The 20,654-nt window shown below is 37.3% G+C and overlaps 4 protein-coding genes across 12 annotated transcripts; all 4 read right to left on the minus strand.

Moving 5' to 3' along the window:
- Positions 1 to 227: 227 nt before the first annotated feature.
- Positions 228 to 10,724, minus strand: LOC110804248 (nuclear pore complex protein NUP107). 6 transcript variants are annotated; one of them, XM_056828884.1, is made up of 9 exons: positions 4,829 to 4,967; positions 4,305 to 4,446; positions 2,857 to 3,017; positions 2,614 to 2,730; positions 2,406 to 2,494; positions 2,140 to 2,280; positions 1,766 to 1,870; positions 799 to 1,556; positions 228 to 649 (listed from the first exon to the last, which is right to left on the minus strand). In XM_056828884.1, the coding sequence occupies exons 2-6, from the start codon at positions 4,321 to 4,323 to the stop codon at positions 2,181 to 2,183; spliced, it is 486 nt and encodes a 161-aa protein (XP_056684862.1). In that variant the 5' UTR covers positions 4,324 to 4,446; positions 4,829 to 4,967; the 3' UTR covers positions 228 to 649; positions 799 to 1,556; positions 1,766 to 1,870; positions 2,140 to 2,180. The 6 variants fall into 6 exon arrangements, with proteins under 6 accessions (XP_056684862.1, XP_056684865.1, XP_056684871.1 ...); XM_056828887.1 differs by having other exon boundaries at positions 799 to 968; positions 1,390 to 1,556; positions 1,766 to 2,280; XM_056828893.1 differs by lacking the exon at positions 2,140 to 2,280 and having other exon boundaries at positions 2,412 to 2,494.
- On the minus strand, positions 7,422 to 10,879 carry LOC110804244 (uncharacterized). The gene has a single exon (XM_022009806.2). The coding sequence runs from the start codon at positions 10,725 to 10,727 to the stop codon at positions 7,650 to 7,652; it is 3,078 nt and encodes a 1,025-aa protein (XP_021865498.1). The 5' UTR covers positions 10,728 to 10,879; the 3' UTR covers positions 7,422 to 7,649.
- Positions 10,880 to 12,296: 1,417 nt separating this feature from the next.
- Positions 12,297 to 16,291, minus strand: LOC110804254 (peroxisomal (S)-2-hydroxyacid oxidase GLO4). 4 transcript variants are annotated; one of them, XM_022009831.2, is made up of 11 exons: positions 16,140 to 16,291; positions 15,190 to 15,332; positions 14,990 to 15,114; positions 14,788 to 14,912; positions 14,560 to 14,684; positions 14,408 to 14,465; positions 14,190 to 14,252; positions 13,809 to 13,878; positions 13,526 to 13,626; positions 12,926 to 13,030; positions 12,297 to 12,710 (listed from the first exon to the last, which is right to left on the minus strand). In XM_022009831.2, exons 2-11 carry the CDS (start codon positions 15,330 to 15,332, stop codon positions 12,531 to 12,533), a joined length of 1,095 nt encoding a protein of 364 aa, XP_021865523.1. In that variant the 5' UTR covers positions 16,140 to 16,291; the 3' UTR covers positions 12,297 to 12,530. The 4 variants fall into 4 exon arrangements, with proteins under 4 accessions (XP_021865523.1, XP_021865516.1, XP_056684842.1 ...); XM_022009824.2 differs by having other exon boundaries at positions 15,190 to 15,337; positions 16,140 to 16,286; XM_056828864.1 differs by lacking the exon at positions 16,140 to 16,291 and adding an exon at positions 15,798 to 15,830.
- A 282-nt stretch (positions 16,292 to 16,573) lies between these two features.
- LOC110804266 (zinc finger CCCH domain-containing protein 62) lies at positions 16,574 to 20,446 on the minus strand. The gene is made up of 9 exons (XM_022009839.2): positions 20,144 to 20,446; positions 19,930 to 20,027; positions 19,634 to 19,748; positions 19,453 to 19,514; positions 19,113 to 19,164; positions 18,880 to 18,991; positions 17,711 to 17,809; positions 17,476 to 17,603; positions 16,574 to 17,361 (listed from the first exon to the last, which is right to left on the minus strand). The coding sequence occupies exons 1-9, from the start codon at positions 20,320 to 20,322 to the stop codon at positions 16,752 to 16,754; spliced, it is 1,455 nt and encodes a 484-aa protein (XP_021865531.1). The 5' UTR covers positions 20,323 to 20,446; the 3' UTR covers positions 16,574 to 16,751.
- Positions 20,447 to 20,654: the final 208 nt, after the last annotated feature.

The following is a 20,654-nucleotide window of genomic DNA, read 5'->3' on the forward strand; positions in this document are numbered from 1 at the left end:
GACATTACTAAATGTGTCGAGAGGACAACTGAATTTCCAATTTATGAATATTACAGTGAGCAAAACATCTTCACAAATTCTTGTTTACAAGGGTTGTACAATAAATATTGTACACCAGAGTAAAAGTTAACTCAAAATGTTTAAAAGTTAAGCTTATATATGTAAAAGTTATCCATTTTTTAGTGATAAGTTTTTTCATTTTAATAAAACTTATTTCTTCAAAATCATTAATAATGTATAAAATTAATCATTTAACTATTTAAAATGTTTATCTATCAACGTGTTTTCTTATGAATATAAAAGTTAATCCAAACTATGTTAAAGTTACAAAAAAATGGGTAAAAGTTATTTTGGTGTACAATAAATTTATTGTGCACCTAGTGCGCGCAAGACCTTTTGCAACATCTTCTTCTGTACTTAGTTTGACAACAAAAAGTTGCAAAATCTGCAGCAACTCGAGGGATTTACAATAGATCAGCTCAGCTATCAGCACCATCACAAAAATCAGAGTGATGAACGCGAACTAACAGTCTACTGATCAAATGTATGAAGCATACGACTATGTAGTCTGTCGATTGCCAGGTTCTGAATAGTTGCGCAAAACCATCCTTTCCGTAATCTTAAAAATCCAGAAGCTAGAAAAACTTGCCTGGCAAAATACCATGTTGCAATACTGTCAGGGACTCAATACACCAACAGAATAAGCTGAACTTGAACTTTGGTTAGATATTAACAGATTACTGCAGCTAAGTTTCTCATCAAAAAAAAGCAAGCAAAGTAACCAACTGCAGAATTTACCTATTTCTCAACTCCAGCATCACCTCACTAACTACTAAGGCACTAATCAGCCAATCATATTGCTGTATTCATATGCTGTCAGACTTATCACTTGCTTGCTCACCAAAGCGGGCAACCATAACATTCTCCCAGCAGCTTCTACACACAGATTCTCGATAATGGTAGCTACTCTGTATAACGGAAAAATCAATCCCTAAACCAATCTCTCTGTGTCTTCTCAGTCACAATAACATTAATAACAAAAGCTCATTTGAAACATGCAACCAAGAATGCGAATCTTCTCAACCAAAACCATTAACAGTGAATGCTACTCTGTACTCAATAAAATGTGATACCGCCTCCATTAGTTCACACAATGGAACAAACCAAACAGTTTAGACAGACAGACAGACAAGGAGTTCTCGTGAAGAGGGTCTCCTAATGTTCACTTTTACTGGTTTGACGGGAGTTGTAAAATTGAGAGAAGCAACGCTCTGGAATCTTCGGTTTAGTTGGTTTTTTACGCTCTGGAATCAGGATGCGGACAAGGACTGACTTAGTGTTGCAACAATCCTTAACAAAATGCAGTTGAGAAGAAGTTAGAGTAGAGACCGGTGTGTTTCATTGTCAGTTCTGACACGGTTCCTTGTGATATCCTTTATGGTTGAGCAGCCAGCGAGAGCTAGAGTGAGCTCCAGTTCATCCTTTAACATTCCGATGACTTTTTTTACGCCGTTTTCTCCCTTGGCCGCCAGTCCATACATTACAGGTCTCCCAATCTGGAAATATCAGTAAGAAAAGCAAGTAAACACCCTGTAACCATGTCAAACTCTGAAACTTCCAACCTACAATTAATAGTACAATTAAGCTAATGAAAGAATGCATTGTGTGAATAACAATTAACAAACAATTCATATTTGTCGTGTGAGGTACTGCTAAATTACTGATGACATGAATCAAAATTGTAATTAAAATTAGATAATCTTACAAGAACAACGCGTGCACCAAGTGCCAAAGCCTTGAAGATATTTGTTCCCCGCCTCACTCCTCCATCAAGGAGAACAGGAACCTTACCTCCAACAGCATCAACCACCTGCAATATCAGATTTGGGAAACAATGGAACTTAAGCAACCCGAAACACAGGGGGTTTGTATAGTACAGTTCTAAACAGCATAAAATGTCACAAGTATGTAAATCTAGGTCATCAAATTTGGAATTAGTTCGATCAGTTATGATTAGCAGCCCCTATGTAACTACCAAATGATTAGATCTAAGTACAAAAAAGTTCCATTGGGGACTTATATGTGAGATCTTAGGATATCAGAGGGCTATATCAAATGTCTCACTAAATGGTCCTTTACTTTTTGGTTACTGTCCCTGATAGGTTAAGGGGGTATAGGAATTAGCTTGAGCTTCTGTGTAATTCTAAGGATAGGCCCTCCCCCTCCCTGCTCCAGCAAAGGCCTATAACACATGTCGGTGGAGGGATTCGAACCTGTGACCTATAACACACACAACAATTTACTATCTACATAGATAATAATTTTTCTTTTGACAGCAAATGCATTATTGTCATTAAAGAAAAAGGTATTATTTCAGTACAACTTAAAAAAATACAAATCAATACTGGTACAGCTGTTCATGGGCGCTCATAGAGCGTTCTTCCTGAAGCTCCATTGCGCATATTGAATACTCTCTCTCAAACAGCAAAAATTCCTGGATCAAATAAAGATGACTTCAGTCAGCAGCACTAAACGTGATATACAACAGTGATTACTATAATATACGCTTAATAAGATGTAATTACATGACGCTTTATAGGGTAAATGGTGTACCTGCAGTTGCTGTTGACTGAATAAACGAATAAATCCTGTTTCCGGACACGCAACAAGCTCAATCAACTCTTCATGCCTCTCAGGAACCTCAATCAACTCCACCAATGAAACAGACATCTGCAAAAGTAATCACAAGCGGAATTCAGCATCTATTGACGCATTTACCCTTACAACAATGCAAATAACAGAGCATTTAAACTAGGATCTTCATCAAAAAATCCATTGTTTACAGAACACACTTACCTGCATGCAGCGTAAAATCAGTTCTGGAAGACAACACCTGCGACAAAGACCACGCACAATGTATGCAGCTTGATCTTTCACGGAGCCGTCAGCATTAGAATACCAAGCATCCAGTCGTGAAATCTCCTTTGTCACACCAGCTTGAAATCGAGAAATTTCACCTGCATTATATAATCTCCAATTTGTCAATAACCGTTAACCAGTATATTTTTTTATCCCTTCATTCAGATAGTAAAGCAGGGGACTAAAAAATAATACAACTAATTTGATTGGTTGATTAACGATCTTTCTTATAGTATAATTGGATTAAAGAGTGCTATTGGTGTAAGAAGCAACAGGTACAACTGATTAGAATTGGTAAAACTTGAAGCAATTAAATCGAATCTCTAAAAGAGACAAGTGATCAACGTTCCCAGTCGCGAAAGGTCACTCAGAATTATTAGATTTCGAAACTAGAAGAAACCACTCCGAAAAAGATGCAAGTGTTTCCATTCAATCAAATGCACCAAACAATCACTAAAAAGGCATTACACACAGCATCTTCTCTCTTTATACCCACCCAAACCAACTCAGCAAGCATGTAAATGTCGCTACACTTACAGACTTACCACAATATCCTAATTCCAATAATGCAACACAGTAGTACAGTACAAGACATACTTTAGGAACATGATAAATTTCTCACTCACAGAGGTGTACTCAATTAATTACTAGCATCACATTATTACCAAGGGTAGATTAATGTCTGTGTACTCAGTTTTGTTGAAACTTTCATCTTGCAACCATACTGATACAGTACCACTACACAGCAAGAGATAAATTGAGGTAACTCAAATTTAATATTTTCATGTCCATTCAACTCTAAACGATTAATAAGTAGCAAAATCTCACAGTATCATCAAAGTTATTTCGCTTCATAACTATGCTGCACAACTCACTCAGTTCTTGTCTTTTTACTGATGGCCACTCAAAAAACTCTTCAGACATGAGATCAAGATAAAGAAACTATCATTCTGTCAAGCAGTGCATAATTATAGAAAATTTTCCTCAACTTTCAAGCTTTCAGAAGTGATGGTGTTTACCTAAGGGTATTGCCGTAATAGTATATGTAACACATATTGTCTACAAATACAATTCCAGGCACCCTAATCCGAATCAATATTCACAAAAGAAGACAAAGGTGAGTCTGATATGCGTGAGTTAGAAATAAAATAGAGTATAAAAAATCTACAGTTATGTTAAAACCACATACCAAACTCTTTAGACTCATTGAACAAGCGTGAGTTAGAAATAAAATAGAGTATAAAAAATCTACAGTTATGTTAAAACCACATACCAAACTCTTTAGACTCATTGAACAATATAATGCATAACCATAAGTTTAAGCCAAAGCACAACTGCCAAAGTGAGAGTACCATATCATACTGATGCTATTGAAAAATTTCTACCTTTAAAGCCCGCTGCCATTACACTGGCAAGGATACCACCATCATTCAGTTCATGAGGCCCTAATCCATCGCCTTGAACTGCCAAGCAGCGAAGGATAACCTCAACACAGAAATTATTCCTAGAAGAAACCTTCACATCGACCTGGCAATATATATTGGTCAGAATTCAAGAAAATGCAAAAAATGATGATCTGTAAAACTTCTGTTTACGATGCTTCGCAATCAAATGAGCTTTAGAAAGATGTTGTAATCATAATAAGACATGTAAGAATAACTTCTATATGGAGAAGGGACAAATCAAAAGTTAATACTAGCATTGATCTCAAATTTCCTAAATTATTGCTTATAAGACAGAAGGTTACTACAAGCACCAGATTAATATTTTTATAAAAACAAACATAACCCCAAGTGTGGATTATTTTCAAATAATTCCTAGTTAGATCTCTATCTAGGGATTAATTTTTCTGCAGAACACAATAGTTTGAATTAATTTGTAGCCAACTTTCCTGAATTTAAGGGTTTACCGTCAATTATCGATTTAACACAACTTCCTCCGTCACCGAAGAGTAGAGGGCACTCATCAATGTGGCACATAAGGTGGCATCCGGACACATGCATTCACCAGAAGGCAAACACAATATCGCTGTAGCGTGCAATTCAAGGACCACAGGTTCTGTTGTGTCATAAATTTGATTTTCACCTGGAACCAACCAAGGATTTTCCTTCCCTGTAAAAAAAGTACAGCATGTTCTATTAGAGCCAGTTGCAAAATGGTAATGGTAATTTACTCTATGTCTAAAAGCAAACAAGCTTAAAAAAAGCAGCCCTTCCTATTTCATAAAATAATACTCACTCAGTAGGAGTGACAGTGAAGAGTTGAGTGCCTCTTGTGCCGCTACAATGACTTTCTGTTTTTCTTCCACAGATAGCTTACTGGGAGAAACCTCCGCATTCTCCAGTTCATATTGAAGCCAGTTGCGGTATGTTGCATCACAGGAGTAGTACTCACTCTGATTCAGGGAAAAAAAAAACCCTCAGAGATATGCAATCTAATTATGATATCCTACGGGGTCAGATTAAGAAGACATAAATGAGTCAGAAAATTGAACAGTATTTCAATGATGCATACCCAATCACTGAACTCCTTCAGGTAGTCGGAAACATCATGATCCTCAAAAGCTAGAAGATTTTCAGTGGGTTGCTTCAAGGGTTCAGCAAGAAAACTAAGCAGTTTATGAGCACCTATGGGCATTGCTGGCACCCTCCACATGGATATTAAAGTAAATTCTCGGAAGAGTATGTTACTGGAGGGAGAAAACAATAATCAGCCAGCAATGAAAATCCAACAGGGGCAGGGGAGTGGAGACCTCTATAAAAAATATTTAATTAGATTTTCATATTGACGCAATGAAAGTAGACATGCAAAAGTAAAAAACTGACTTGTCAAAGTACGAACACAACAAATGTTGAAGACCAAACAAACATAACAATGGCAGAAATATGATTGTCAGATTGGCAGGTTATCAATCACCCAATTCCTTCTGGGAATAAAAAGTATTCAGGTACTTTTTTTTTAAACAAAAAACGTAAGGGTCTGTCAAAAAAGTCTCAATTATTAGACCTAATCCGCCTTTCTGCACAAAATCTCCTTGCGTCAGGCCTGTCTCTCATCTTTCAGGCTGGTTGAATGGATCATAAAAGGCCCAAAATGTGATCCATTCCTTACTCTAAAGAGTCAGTGAATTGGAATTACCTTGATTAGACGCAAAAAGCAAGAATCGAGGGAACATCAGTTGTTCATCGGCTAAGTCCGAAAAAAAAAAAATCTCCATACAGCAAACTATCTGTGAAACCTCCAAAAAATTCTGACGCATTGTGAAAGCGCTTTTGAGCTTCATATGGACACTCACAAGCCTAGGTTTTCTAACAATTTGGATATATCCAAATGGACGGAATGAGAAATGGATCTTCGATGTACCCTGTGGGCTGGTATAACTTAGTTTACAGAATGACGTCATCTAAAGCTATTCATCCAGTAGGAAGGAGTTTTTGGATTCCTTCTTTAGCTTTAGGCTGGGGTTTTTAGCCTACACCGTCTTTCTTGCTTGAACCTAAAACCATGCTATACCTGCGCCTTAGCTTATAAAAAAAATGTACGTAACTTTAATGCTTTACCCATGCCTCACACTGGCATATTATCATACCCACGCTTCCCTACCCCAAAGTTACATTTCTTGTCTTTATCCAGTCAAATTATGCAAAGCATAAAGACCTAAGCGAGTAAGCATTGCCAAGCATTAATTCTTAACCCTGCCGTTACCAAAGAAAAAAGGGATAGAAGCAGCAAGAAAATAATCATGTAGTTCATTATACGAGAAATGACATCTCATTTCTGAAGTATGCTAAAACTGATTATATAATACCTGTGCATAAGTGCTCGTAGAAGAAGCCTGGAACCAACAGTTTCAACATCATCAACTGTTGATGGGGGTGTAAAGCAAAGCCACTGTACAGTCATAGCTTTATCAAGTGATTGCAACCAATGTTGCTCTGCAACATCTGCTGAGTTATCATACTTGCTAACTTTGATTTCGCGAGATCTTGACAATACACTGTTGTAACAATTTATTGTAGATTAATAAGTTTATCCTGATAAGACCACTCAAGCTTCCAAACTAAAGGAGAATGAGCAATTACCTCTCAATAATTTCTTCAAAGCTGCCTCTTGATTCATCTCCAGGAGAAAACGGCAAATACTCCATAGCAGATACAAACCTGGGACGGCCTTTTATTAGAGGCCAGGGGACTCAATGTACAATTAAGCCCTTCCCACTTAAAAGCTCCAGGGGCTCCTAGCAAACCCAATGTCATGGCATCACTATCCTGATTTCCAACTCCTCCGTCTTGTAAACTACGCAGATGAGACACTCCTTTCTGCACCATCAGATGAGTACAGACAAGCGCACTCAACTTACAGGGCAATTCTTTAAACAGTACACAGATATATATAAAAGAAAAGCAGTATAAAATAAAGAAAAAATCAATCACTCTATATGAAGGCGGCTGAAATTCCATAGAGATCGAACAAAAATAAGTGGATGATTAGGAACACCAAAGTAAACAAAGGATTTGTAATAGAGATTATGTAAGTTATCTGAAGAGATCTTTTTACATAAACGAAATACTAATAGAGATTACTAAATACACTTCCTTAACTCGTTTCTCTCTAATTATACTCGTATATAACAAAATGAGGGGATCCATCATTAAATTGGAGTAGTTGGAAAAACAAAATAACTAAGCCCTTCTCTTCTATAAGCGCTGACACTACAAAAGCAGCATGTTCTACACCTTACGAGCCAGGGTCCTCTGCTTGGTTGCATGCTGAACAACTTTTTCCTCTACAGGGAGTCCTTTTCTCCGCCTCACAGCATCAATGAGCTTTCTGGGTGTATTGTGAAGGACACTAGAACCATCTCCAAACTCCTCAATCTCTTCCTCTGTCTTAGGAACAAAGAAAGGATCCTCCATAAGCTGTTCCCAGTGACTAAGAACAAGAAGCGCACTTGATGACCCAGAAGTCCATTTCCTAAGCTCATCAGCGAACCCAAAGCTTTCAGAAACCGGCAAGTAAGCATGCACAGTGAACAAGGGAGAGCTTTCCTGCATTTCTTCCTTCACTACTCGGGCTCTCCTACGAGAAAGCACACCATACATGGGTCCCAAATAATCAACTGGGGTGTTCAGCTCACAAAAGTACATTGCTTCAACAAGACGCGGTTTTTTCTGAAGTACAGCAGCTCTGCAAGCCTCTTTTACTGCAGTCATCACCTGACCAGTGAACATTCCATATTGCTCCATTAGCTGTAGAGAATTTTCAGACTCGCCTGATTGAATGGATGCTGGGGAAATGTAAGCCTCGACAATAAATGCCAAACCCCACATAGGCTCATCACATAAAGGACCAGCTGCAGTTGCAATTTGGAAACCAGACACCACACTACTTGCCAGACTGGCAGCTTCAGCATAAAGAGTATCATTTGCCTCCTCGACACTATGAGAACTGGTATCATCTACAAAACCAAGTTTAGCAGACACGTGGGAGAATCCAGGGACAATTATGGAATCCTCGGTACTTTTTCCTATAGAATCTGGGGTAATAAGCATATTAGGGCCAACCTGTCCAGGACCCAGAGCCCAAATCCTCTCTAGAAGCTGATCCCACAAAAATTTACACTTTTGAATCTTATCAGTGTCGTCTTCCGCAATTCCAGAAACAATATCGCTTTCCACAGCATCCCTTATGCGTTTCCTGAATGCTTCAAGAGGCTCATCATCTTCAGCAGCAGAACCTATCTGGGACACCAACTTCTTATAAGTCTGACCAAGTTTACCACTAATAATTTCCCCAAGTGTGTCAGAATTTTCATTAAGCAACTTTGTAAGTGCATTTGGAAGCTTCATGACTTGTACTCTAACAGTGCACCTTCCATTAGCAGTTGTCTTTTCAACATAATCAGTATTTACTGATAGTACTTTCAAATCATCTAATGGATTAGATCCTTCACCCTCAATTGTCTCTTTATAGGAGACGAGAGGTGGAGACACTTCCAAGCTCACCTTGGCAAATCTTTCCTTCAAATCCTTTATGCATCTCTCAAGATGCACCTCTCCTGCAGCAGCAACCACATGTTCTCCCCTAGACGAGACTGAAACCTCCACAAAAGGATCAGCACGATTCAGAAGCCTCAAGCCTTTCATAAGTGCACCCATATCTGCTGGATCAGAGGGCTCTATGGCAACTTTTAGCATTGGTGAAACTTGAAACATCAAACTCGAGAAAGGCCAACAGTTCTTAGTCGAGGAAAGTGTAGCACTTTTTAAGATATGATGCCCCAATCCTCGTATAGCTACCACATTTCCAGCCCTGACAGATTCTACAGGCACTAAACCCTGGCCCATCATCAGATACAGTGACTGCAATTCCGCTTCCTGCAGATGCTTCTGTGTTGCTTCTCCTTTTAGTGGATCATATAAAGCTGAAAGTACATAGATTTTCTGCCCAGCAGTAAGGGTACCACTAAAGATTCTAGCAAATGCAAGAAAACATTCATCTGACTCTGTCCCATTTTCATCAGTGAAATCATTCACGATCTCCCCATTTGGACCCCTTTGGGGAATCATCTTCTTAGGGATAGCAAACATTTTAGAAACAAAAGCAACAGTAGGTGCTTCAGAACTAAAAGCACAAGTTTCCACACACTTCCTCACATACTCAGCGTCTAAAAACACCTCAGACTTTGCTACCTCATCCACAACTTCTCTCCTTGGAAGCAAACGAGAGACTCGATATGATTGAGCAGCAACGGGGTCCGGCATACATCTAACAACCATGGACAAGATGGCTTTCGATAGTGGAAGCCAACGACTCAAGATAGCTTGAAGAACAATTTTTGGATCCTTGTTGTTCTTTTCACGGTCTGGCACTTGTAACCCAAACCTCTTCATCACTTTCTCTATCACCCCCTTATCACCATCAGGCTCAAGAACCCCTTGATAAACCTGCCACAATGGTTTAAGGACACAGTTAACAAACATAGGTGGAACTGTGCTTCCTTCACCCAATGCTTTTTTGCCCACTATCTTCCCTGTTTTAGGGTGACAATACCAAGGACCCCATAAAGCCTTCTTCATCGCTGCTGTTTTTAATTTAAACTGTTGCGCATAAAACTCGGCAAACTCTCCTACAGTAAAACCCCATCCATCTAAAGCACAAACAAAAGCTACATTACCCTTTTGAGGTTGAAACATTTCTTCCTCATCATCCTCAATTAACTGATGAATCTCATCAACCCCCATTTCACTGGATGACACGGCAAGTATAGAATCAACATCTGACAAATACTTCTCTGATTTATATGCACTCACTATACTATTTACTTCATGAACTATGGTCAACAATCTATTATAAGCTTCCATGGGAGTCAACTTCAATTCACAGATTAACCTATCAATCTTATTTAACACCAAACAAGGCGTAAGCTTCTCAACCCAAGCTTGCCTCAAAACAGCATGAGTTTGAATATGAACACCCTCAACTGCATCAACCAAAACTAGTGCGCCGTCGCTCAATCGAGCGGCGGTCGAAACTTCACTACAGAAATCCATATGACCAGGAGAATCAATCAAATTAATTGAATATTCTTTGTACTTGATAGAAATAGAAGAACTTTTCATGGTAATTGCTCTACGCTGTTCTTCATCTAAAAAATCCATGTATCTAATCTTACCTGCTTGTTTAGGGTGCAACAGTCCATCCGGAGAAGATGCAATTAGATGATCAGCAAGCGTAGTTTTTCCATGGTCGACATGTGCAAGGATGCAGATGTTCCGAACCTGTTCTTGAGTAAACCCTAATTCCATTTTACCGATGAACAATTTGATGAACTAGGGAAATTGGACAGAGAATATTTTGGGGGAATTTTGGGAGGGAAAGAAATTTGGGGGTGTGCAATGAACGATGCTGAGAGTGCTGAGAGTTTGAGTTAAACTTTTTTTCTCAGAGGTTTGAGTTAACCTAGCCTAGGGTTCCGACTTGAGGAAGTAAAAATCCAGTGCTGTGATATTTTTTTTTTTTTTGAAAGAAATTGTAATTTTTTAAAACGAAATGGTAATTTTTTTTTAGAAAAGAAATTATACTTTTTTTTTTAAGGAAATGGTACTCTTTTGCTAAACGAAATGCTACGGTCGCTGCCCCGGTTATGTGTGAGGAAAGACCTCACAGTTTGCCACCTCGCCAACCTCTTCCGACTCCAAGGAGGATTCAAGTATTCAACAATAACCTGTTGAGGAGGATTTTTCAGTTTTTTTTTTTTTTTTGTCAATGTAAATTGTTATTAAAGGGAAAGTTGAATTGGTGTCACCTGGTCGGTTGTATATATGAAAATTATTTTATGTTAGAAATATAGCCATACTTTTTGTTTGACTTATTAAGATCAAAAGGTGGTGTGGTATTGCTTCCCACCTCATATCCCTGTGGTGGGATATCCTTTATCTCACCCCTCAGGTGGGTTCCTTCATCTTACCTATTAAAAAAAAGTTATTGACCCATATAATACTTTAGTAGATTTTTTTTTTAATTATCGCAATCCTTGAATATAGTTGCTCAAAACGGTTTGATAAGAAAGTGTTATAAGAAATAAACATTTTTTACATATAAGTCAACTTTTGAGAAATTTGGTGTCCACCTAAAATTTCTAGATTGACTTTACATTTTACATAATGTAGTTTTTATATAGAAATTGATATAGACATTCAAAAAAAAAAGTATTGATGCATACATCACCTGCATCTGTATATGACTTACAACATTCGATTACTTACACTTAGACCTGTCAAAAATCGACCCAATCCGAAAATATTGGGTCTTGAATACTTTTATGACCAAAACCGATTCTATCCTAACCCGAACAACCCGAAAAGTAATGGGCAAAATCCAACCGAATTCGTTTTTGACCCGACTGATTGAAAATTGTTATATGCATAGTAATAAATGGGATTATGAGCAACTTTAAACATAATAAGGACGTTGTTGTTACTATTATTGGGTGTAATATGATTTTGATTTGATTTATACACTATTTTATGGTTGAATTTGACTAAATATGAACTTGTGTACAAAATTTTGTTAAGTTGTGCGCATATTTTGTAAGTAGTATATTTATTACACAAATGAATTAAAATATAATACGCATTTAAAAATCTCTCAACCCGTTGGGTCGACCTCAACATCATATGAATCATGAATCATCAGTTCAAATTCGATTCTTCGAGAATTTTGGGTCTTGAACAAGCATTTGTAAACCCGAGTCCGAAAATGACCGACCCAAATTAACCCGAACCAAAAAGTAATTTTTTTTTATCACATGACCTGACCGACCGACCCACCCACCCACCCATTTGACATGTCTACTTACATTACTTTACAAAATCTTCATAGGTAAAACAATCTTTGTAAAACAACTTAAAATGGGAGGGGTAACAATTCTTTCTAAAAGAGTAGTTATTAGTGAGTATTCCCTCCATCCCCTAAAAGTTTTCCCATAGAGCAAACTTCTCTTTATTTCTTCAGTTCATTTAACAGGTTGTGGATAATCATCTAGCAAGGAATGATTTAGTGTTGTAACAATTCTTAACAAAATGCAGTTCAGAACTCAGAAGAACTTATTAGAGTAGAGACCGGTGTGTTTCATTGTCAGTTCTGACATGGTTCCTTGTGATATCCTTTATGCTTGAGCAGCCAGTGAGAGCTAGAGTGAGCTCCAGTTCATCCTTTAACATTCCGATGACTTGTTTTACGCCGTTTTCTCCCTTGGCCGCCAGTCCATATATTACAGGTCTCCCAATCTGGAAACATCAGTAACAAAACCAAGTCAAACACCCTGTAACCATCTCAAACTCTGATACTTCCAACCTACAATTAATAGTACAATTAAGCTAATGAAAGAATGTATTTTGTGAATCATTGGAAAAGAGTCAATAACAATTAACAAACAATTCATATTCGTCGTGTGAGCTACTGCTAAATTATCAAAATTGTAACTAAAATTAGATAATCTTACAAGAACAGCGCGTGCACCAAGTGCCAAAGCCTTGAAGATGTCTGTTCCCCGCCTCACTCCTCCATCAAGAAGAACAGGAACCTTACCTCCAACAGCATGAACTACCTGCAATGTCAGATTTACAAATGCATCAAGTTTTTTTTTCTATATTGGCAACTTTTGTGTAAGACCGCCTTACCGATAAGACCACTTTGATTGCATAACTAATTAGCCATGCTTAACTAACTAGTTCCAGTGCTTAACTAATTGGTTTCAGTGCTTAACTAATTGGTTCCATTGCTTAACTTATATAACACCAAGGTTCCATTGCTTAACTTATATAACACCAAAAAGTTTGTATTTCCCTATGGCCATTCCACAGACATTGCAAAGTCAGTCATACAGGGAAACAATGGAACTTAAGCAACCCGAAACACAGGGAGTTTGTATAGTACAGTTCTAAACAGAATAAAATGTCACAAGTATGTAAACTAGGTCATTAAATTTGGAATTAGTTCAGTTATGATTAGCAACCCCTATGTAACCACCAAATGTAAGTGCAAATACAATTGAAAGTCCTGTAGAAAGAGACAGGTGAAGATGGAGTGGGAGAAAATTAACCTCTTCAAGAACAGAAATCGTGGCTGGGGCATAATCAAGCTGTCTAGCTCCATGATTCGAAACTATGATTCCATCCACTCCAAGTTCCACCGCTCTTGTTGCTGCCATATGAGTTCATCAAGTCTTTCAAACTTTTGTATCGCCAGGAAACATATCACTAATTTTTCTGTAGTAGAAAACTAATTTCGGTTGTTTTCCTTAAGTGATTCAATTCTAGTTTTGACCAGTATTATACAGAAAAATGAAATAGCATCCAACTAAACAACTCGGAGCTTGATGTTACCATCTTCATGTGTAAGCACACCCTTGATTAAGATTGGAAGCTTCGTAATAGATTTCAGCCAATTTAAATCCTACCAAAAGACAGAACAAAATTAGTGATCACCAGCTGAGAGAAAATGAAACAACAGTCAGGATGAGCTCAACCTTTTTTGTAGTCATGTTCTATACACGATTTTTAGTGCAAATTCACTAGTTTGATCTGTAAGATGGACTACCAAAGTAGTAATTAGAGTTCCCATTTACATTTTACAGATGCTAATACTAATTATATTGCAGAAGTCAGAAGAGTAAGAAAAATGCATGAGAACCTTCATTTAATAATTTACTAAACATACACAACGCAATTAATAGAACTAAGAAACAACGTACAGCTTCTTAATACCTTCCATGAGAAAGAAGAGTCATAATAACTATTTGCAAAAGCTTGAGGACCCGAACCCTTGTCCTGCAGCATATAAAAATGCACTCTATCAGGGAGTTCCGAAGAAAAAGCCTACCAAGTATGAATAAATTCATCTTGTTCACTCGCTAAATTGAATCTGGAGTTCGTTGAATATGACTATGAATTTAGAAAAGGTAAAAAGGTATCCTTTTACTTACATTGACAACTTCAGTTGACATAAAACCCTCCAAATTCTTGACCTGAGGTGCAATCATTCTGCAACAGATAGAGACAGTAGATGATTGTGATGTTCTGTTCCGAGTGGAGAAAACAAAACAAAATTGAGAAATACTATCCAACACCATCTTACTTGTTCTTTATATCTGCTTCCCTTCGACCGAGTTTAGGGGTGTCAACAGTTAGAACAATAGCCTTGTATCCACTTTTTTCAGCTCTCTGAACTAGCCAAGCTGATAGTTGTCTATTTTTAAACACCTGCTCATGAAATGGTGCCATATAAGACATTGTCTTCCCATTTCATACAATCTTTCAGCAGAGGATGCTAATAAACGGCTGTAACTTAAGAAAAATTACTTACATATAATTGAAAGAACCGCACAGCATTACAGGAGGCAGAAACCTCTTCCAAGGTGGAGTTAGAACTAAACGACAGTACCATAATTGTTTTGCACGCAGCAGCAGCTTTAGCCGTTGCTATTTCTCCTACAGTTGGCACCAAGAACAATTGTTCAAAATTAATTTGTTTTACAACAATACCATGCGGAAAAAAGAGAGGCTACCTTCAGAATGTGCCAGCTTATGATAAGCAGTTGGAGCAATCAATATTGGGGCGGAGATATGATGGCCCAAGATACTGGTGGAAAGATCAATTTGTCTCACATCTATGAGAATCCTTGGACAGATACTGTAAAGATATTAGATGATTAAATGGATATATAAATCAAACTACTGCCACTTGAAATATCAAGTTTAACAGTACCTGATTCTGGAGAATGCTTTAACATTTTCCCTTAATGTGTGCTCATCTTCAGCTCCTGCAGCATAAAAATCATAATACATCTTGGGAAGAGCTCGACGAGCCAATTCTTGATACTCATTTACATTAACGGGCTCGCTTGCCATCTACTCTGCAAAGAAATCGGTTTTCAACTTTTCATCACACAATTTTGGAGCTCAGTACATCTCAGTTTTTTATGCAAAGACTAACATAAACCGGTTTTGTAATCAACAGGTTACATATAATATAACCTGGAAATCAATGTGAGCTATGCTTACACTATTCTCTCTTATTAAAAAAATCAGTACTCCAAGATATTCCAACAGGATCCTTGAAACTTGAAGTGTTTTAGCAGAATTGGTTGTCACATGGTCTCAGCCCCCCTACCCTAACTAAGATCATCAGATAATTTTACAGGGAAAAAAACCCCTCCAAATTTCCAAATATTCAGGCTGTTTGTATCATCTCTTTGTCACTATATTAGAGAAGATGACAATTTTTCCCTGATATCCTAATATAAATATATGTGACTATTAATTAGTCAAAAAAAGGGAGTAATACCTTATTATAGTAGTAAACATAGCTCTTACCTGATGTAATAAAGTCATCCAGATTGATTCTGTTGTTAAATATAGAAACTGATCTCAGGACTTGTTCAGTTGTTCTTGCTTCTTTACTTTCATTTTCAAGAAATGATTAAAATTAATCATTGTTTTTGAGTGTTTTGACTACAATTCATAAATTGCCAGTAATATAAAGCAGGCAACCAGGCACTACTCACCATAAATAATTACTTGTAGTAATTAAAATTAACGCGTAAATGAACTATGAAATGATAAATTTAGACACAGATTGCTACCAGTAAAAAATGGAGTTTAATCTCCAGCTCTTTTTCATAAAATTTAAATCAAAATTTAAATTTGAGCACATACCTGATATTGATGGTTGATGATAAACTTGAGAAGTTGGAAAAGAGAGAACTTTGTAAATTAAGATGGAATTGGTTTTGATGAGGTACAGTATATAGGAAATATGGGGACCATCATCTTTTGTCCTACACTAGCTTGAGTGTCAAAACTTTTCACGGGTCGGTTCGCACCATTTTACTATATGCTCGTTTATGTTCATTTATTTAACAATGAACTGATCTAGAACAAGTTATGCAACTCATATAATACTTTAGTTTAGGCCTGGCACAGCCTGGTCCTGAAATATTTTATTCAGGACCTCTCCCTGGCTTGGCCTGACTTGATGCCTAAACCGAATTAGCGCGGCCTACTACATAGAACCATGTACTGTAAATTCACTGCAATATAGTATTGTCATACCTAGAAGAAGCATAATATAAGCTTCTAGTTCAAGTTGGTTATGGTTGAAATATTTACAGAAAAACTTGGTCATGCTTTACACAGTAACTCTTTTCTTTGAAAGTTGGAAACATTCAGTTGATATATCAAAATGTAGGGAGAGGAATCCCATCAAAATGTAACTCAAGCCGAATTTCATACCAGATACAATTTATCATAGTTCCAGTAAATTCAACATTAGTTCCTATCAGACACGTGCAAAAACTTGCAGCGAGTACCATAGTAGCACCTGCCTTTAGGATAGTGACGACACAGCTGCTGCTGATGATTTTGACCGTGCTGAGGGTGCTGATAATTATTTGATAACGCCATAATATAGTGGGCAGAAGTTATGAAGCTCTCATTTTCAGAAAAACGTGACATTGGCCTCTGACTGAAGTTGCAGGTTGATGTGCTTGATGCTTTCTGCTGGAATGAGTTAGGTGGTTGAACAGAATTCTTGTTGTACTCCATATAATACTGTTGTCTTGAATGTTGTTGTAACTGTGGTCTGCTATGCTGAAGTTGTGGAGGGCCATGGTGAGATAGAGATGAATTTTGATCTTTGAATGCAAAGCACACTCGTGAAGTTGGCACTCGGTGTAAATCAGAAGGTGGCATGCTTGGTTTATTCTGCTGGGATGGCTGTAACATAGGTAACCCTGCATATAAATTCTCTTTATCTACTTTAATTTGCTGCTGCTGCTGCTGCTGCTGCTGTTGTGTTTTCTTTACCACTGTTTGTTTCTTCTGAGCCTTGCTTTCTACATTTCTTGAATCATGGTTGGAGATATGATCTGTTGCATTTCTGCAGAAGAGTAATACCAACTTTCTAAGTGAAATTGAACCGGCCAACTCTCATCTCTGTGCTTATATTATATTTCAACATTAAGAATTCAGAAACAAGTCATAATCAATGTACCTGGTGCCTTTGAGTTCCTTCCTGGATATCTTTTTCTGAATTCGGACTTCTCTATTTGAGCGAGCTGCATTACCCCTGCTGTGCTTTTCGTTCAAAACTCGCTGTCTTTCAGATTCGTCTTCCCATCTCTGCAGTAGACAGACAATTCCAGCAATTTTCTAAGTAATTAACATCTACTGATCTACGCATAAAAATTCAGAATGGGAAGTGTCAACACAGTGCGTTAGTTGCCCACCTGCCTCAATGTGTTTAATCTGTAGAGGTTTCTGCCCTTAATTAGAAGGGGATGAAGTGGAGGCAGTGGTTTTTGGCCTTTACTCCATAAAACTTCAACCTGACAATAGAAAGGTGTTCAGCATAAAAGGTCTGCAAGCATTTTTGCTTCCATAACAAATGATAATGAAGCAAAGAAAGATTTTGGCAATTGAAGATGGTCAACCATAAAAATTCAAAGTGTTGCTCGTTCGAGGTCGCTTTTCTGTCATGAGAAAGTGTTGCTCTTTTTTAAGGGTCAGTGTATTCCGTCGATGGTCGATGATGATTTTCTGTTGGTTTTGTTTAAAGGGAGTCAATTAGGTTGGTCACCCTGCCCACAAAGATCTTTCCTGAAGTCAATAGTGTTAAACCACCAGTTAGGTCGGGGTATTATACAGCAGGTCAATTTGATGATATTCCAAGTTTCAGGGGTGTAATTTATCCCTTGGATAGACTTGGGAAGTTGTATAGTATGTTTACTAATATGTGTCATGAATTCAGCACTAACGCTTTGTTTGGAAGAAAGGAATGGGAAGGAAAAGAAAAATATAGTTTCCTATATTTGGTTCCAAAAAATCTTATGGGATTTGATGGGAAAATAAGGGAAATGGAAGGAAAACATCACTGACAAAATTTTCAATCTCCTTTCCTCCCAAAAGTGGGGGAATTTGGAAGGGAAAAAAATTTAAAAGTTGTTAAATAATTTTCCTTTCTTTTACCCTCAATTCCTTCCATCAAAACAAACAACGAAAAATAAATTTTCTTTCCATTCTTTTCCTTTTTCCCTTTCTTTTTCCCTTCCCTTCCTTAAGTAAAAATGTACCAAACAAAGCCTAAATTAGAGAGTCCGTTAAAAGTTTCCTACAGGGCACAAGTATTTTATGCTATTCTCAGATTATCCACCATTTACAAGTAATATCCATTTTAAGGCTACTTGATCCCATTAGGGGAACATAATGGATACAGTATTATGAGCTAAATAGGGTTTGGACTTTGGAGTGTAAATGTGCAGTGATGTTGCACGGAAAATTCAATGATTGTCAATTCGGCAGAGTATATTCCCAGTTCATTTTCTCACCATGCAGCAGGTAGGTACATACAGCATAGTGAAATAAGAAATAGTATGCTAAGCATGGATTTAGAACTAACAGTAAATGTATGCTGCTGCTTGGCAGCACCATAACTTTCTTTCACAATACGACCAGCAACTATTCTTTTACCGCATGGAGGGCCAGTAGCACTCCTTGAGACGATACTGAACCTGCAACGAGCAATTCCATGGTTGAAGCAAGATTCAAAGAATCTAACGACAGTACATACAAAAAGTAAAAGGATTTTCAGAAGAAAACACAACAACATTGCAAAGCCAAAAGGAAAATTACCCTTCATAAACAGTTTGTTCAAACATCACAATGTCCCCCATACAGGCATCACCTGCACAAATCGCCCCCTAACAATCAAATTAAAGTATTGCAAAATATTTACAGAAGCAGGAAAAATAAAGCTACATTGTTGCACATCAAAATCATAGGGCACACTAGAGTTTTGCTTATAGTAATAGCGTCTACATAAACGCTAAACATGATCTTTTTAGATGTTTTCGTACTCAGGACGAATTGACTAAGTATTTACTTGACCCTGTTAATGTTTCGACCCTAGCTAGCTAAATTCAACATGATCCCAATGATGCTCAGTAAATGAAATTCAAAAGCATCCACTTACCCTTGCAGTTCAACACAAAGCTTGATGGTGGGTACTTTTTTTCTCCTCCCCCATTTAGAATCCTGATAATCAAATCCAAGCAAAAACAGAAACATCTCAATAAATTTCAACACATTGTAAAGGAAAATAACACAGCTGCAAAAATTTGTTACAAATGGTCAATGAACACATGCAACATTACTCTGAATGCTCCTTAATTCTTTGAATAAGGGTGTCTTTCTTCCCAGTCAATCTCAACCCATGTTTCCTCAAATACACCTTACATTGTTCCACCTTCAATTTCTCTACCAGCCCACCTGCCAATATAACAATTAACAACTTTATTACGGGCATGTTCATTTTTTGTTTCAACATGATTAATATCGGACTAATTGTAAGCTCATTATACAACATACGAAATATATCATATGATTTTTAAATCTTAAAACCGAAAATTGAATACGAACAGTGATACCCTAAACATTTCAAATTGCTTACCGTCAATAACTTTCTGAATTTCCTCAAGATCCTTAATATCTTTGATTCCAAGCTTCGGCGCACTCGTTTCCTCCGTAACTGAGATCTCATCATCATCTCTGCAACTCGAAAAGGTTTGAAAATTGTTATATCATCTGAAGTACCTGTAAAATTGAATTCTGACCAAAACCCTAAATAAATGATTATAAAGGAGGGAATTCACCCAGAATTCGACCTTGAATTGACTGATAGATTGATGAAATTGGATTGAGCTTTATCAAGAGCATGAATGTAGGAAGGGTCTTCTTCAGAATCATCTGAATCAAATTCATCGTAATCGGAATCTTCCATTTCAGTATAGTCATCTTCTTCTAATTCAATGGGGTTTTGAGCATTTCCGTGAGATTTCGCCATTTGTAGGTACAATCAAAAGATAGTTAAGGAGAAGATTTTAGGTATATGAAAGGGGACGAGGACGACCGTTGCGACTTGCGAGTTTTTGAAATGGACTAATGGAATTGGAGTACGATATTGGAATTTGGAATACCAGCACTGTGGGAAAGAGTTTTTTTTTTCTTTTTTTTTAAATAAGAATAATATATTAGGAGCCCTCCGCACGATCACTGTCTAAAATGGAAAGTAATTGGGGACCAACATTGTGTTGCTAATTAAGTGACCAACATTTGCGATTCAGTATGTTGTTCGGTTAGCTTCTCGGTAAATGTGCTTTATTTCCCAATTGTCGA

This window comes from Spinacia oleracea, chromosome 1 (genome assembly GCF_020520425.1).
Source record: "Spinacia oleracea cultivar Varoflay chromosome 1, BTI_SOV_V1, whole genome shotgun sequence".
NCBI lineage: Eukaryota > Viridiplantae > Streptophyta > Magnoliopsida > Caryophyllales > Amaranthaceae > Spinacia > Spinacia oleracea.

Bases quoted from the DNA above. Each gene is read 5' to 3' on its own strand.
- LOC110804248 (XM_056828877.1), bottom strand. From the start codon at position 7,066: ATGGAGTATTTGCCGTTTTCTCCTGGAGATGAATCAAGAGGCAGCTTT. The intron at 5,609-6,727 runs GTATTATATAAT...TTCTCCCTCCAG, and splicing joins CTACGAGCACTTATGCACAG to TAACATACTCTTCCGAGAAT. The intron at 5,032-5,157 runs GTGAGTATTATT...CTTTTTTTACAG, and splicing joins TTCACTGTCACTCCTACTGA to GGAAGGAAAATCCTTGGTTG.
- LOC110804254 (XM_056828864.1), bottom strand. The intron at 14,685-14,787 runs GTAAGTAATTTT...TTTCATGAGCAG, and splicing joins TGCGGTTCTTTCAATTATAT to GTGTTTAAAAATAGACAACT. The intron at 13,627-13,808 runs GTAACATCAAGC...CTCATATGGCAG, and splicing joins TGTGCTTACACATGAAGATG to CAACAAGAGCGGTGGAACTT.
- LOC110804266 (XM_022009839.2), bottom strand. From the start codon at position 20,322: ATGGCGAAATCTCACGGAAATGCTCAAAACCCCATTGAATTAGAAGAA. The intron at 19,165-19,452 runs GTAAGTGGATGC...CGATTTGTGCAG, and splicing joins CTTTGTGTTGAACTGCAAGG to GTGATGCCTGTATGGGGGAC. The intron at 17,604-17,710 runs GTGGGCAACTAA...TGTCTACTGCAG, and splicing joins GATTAAACACATTGAGGCAG to AGATGGGAAGACGAATCTGA.
- LOC110804244 (XM_022009806.2), bottom strand. From the start codon at position 10,727: ATGGAATTAGGGTTTACTCAAGAACAGGTTCGGAACATCTGCATCCTT.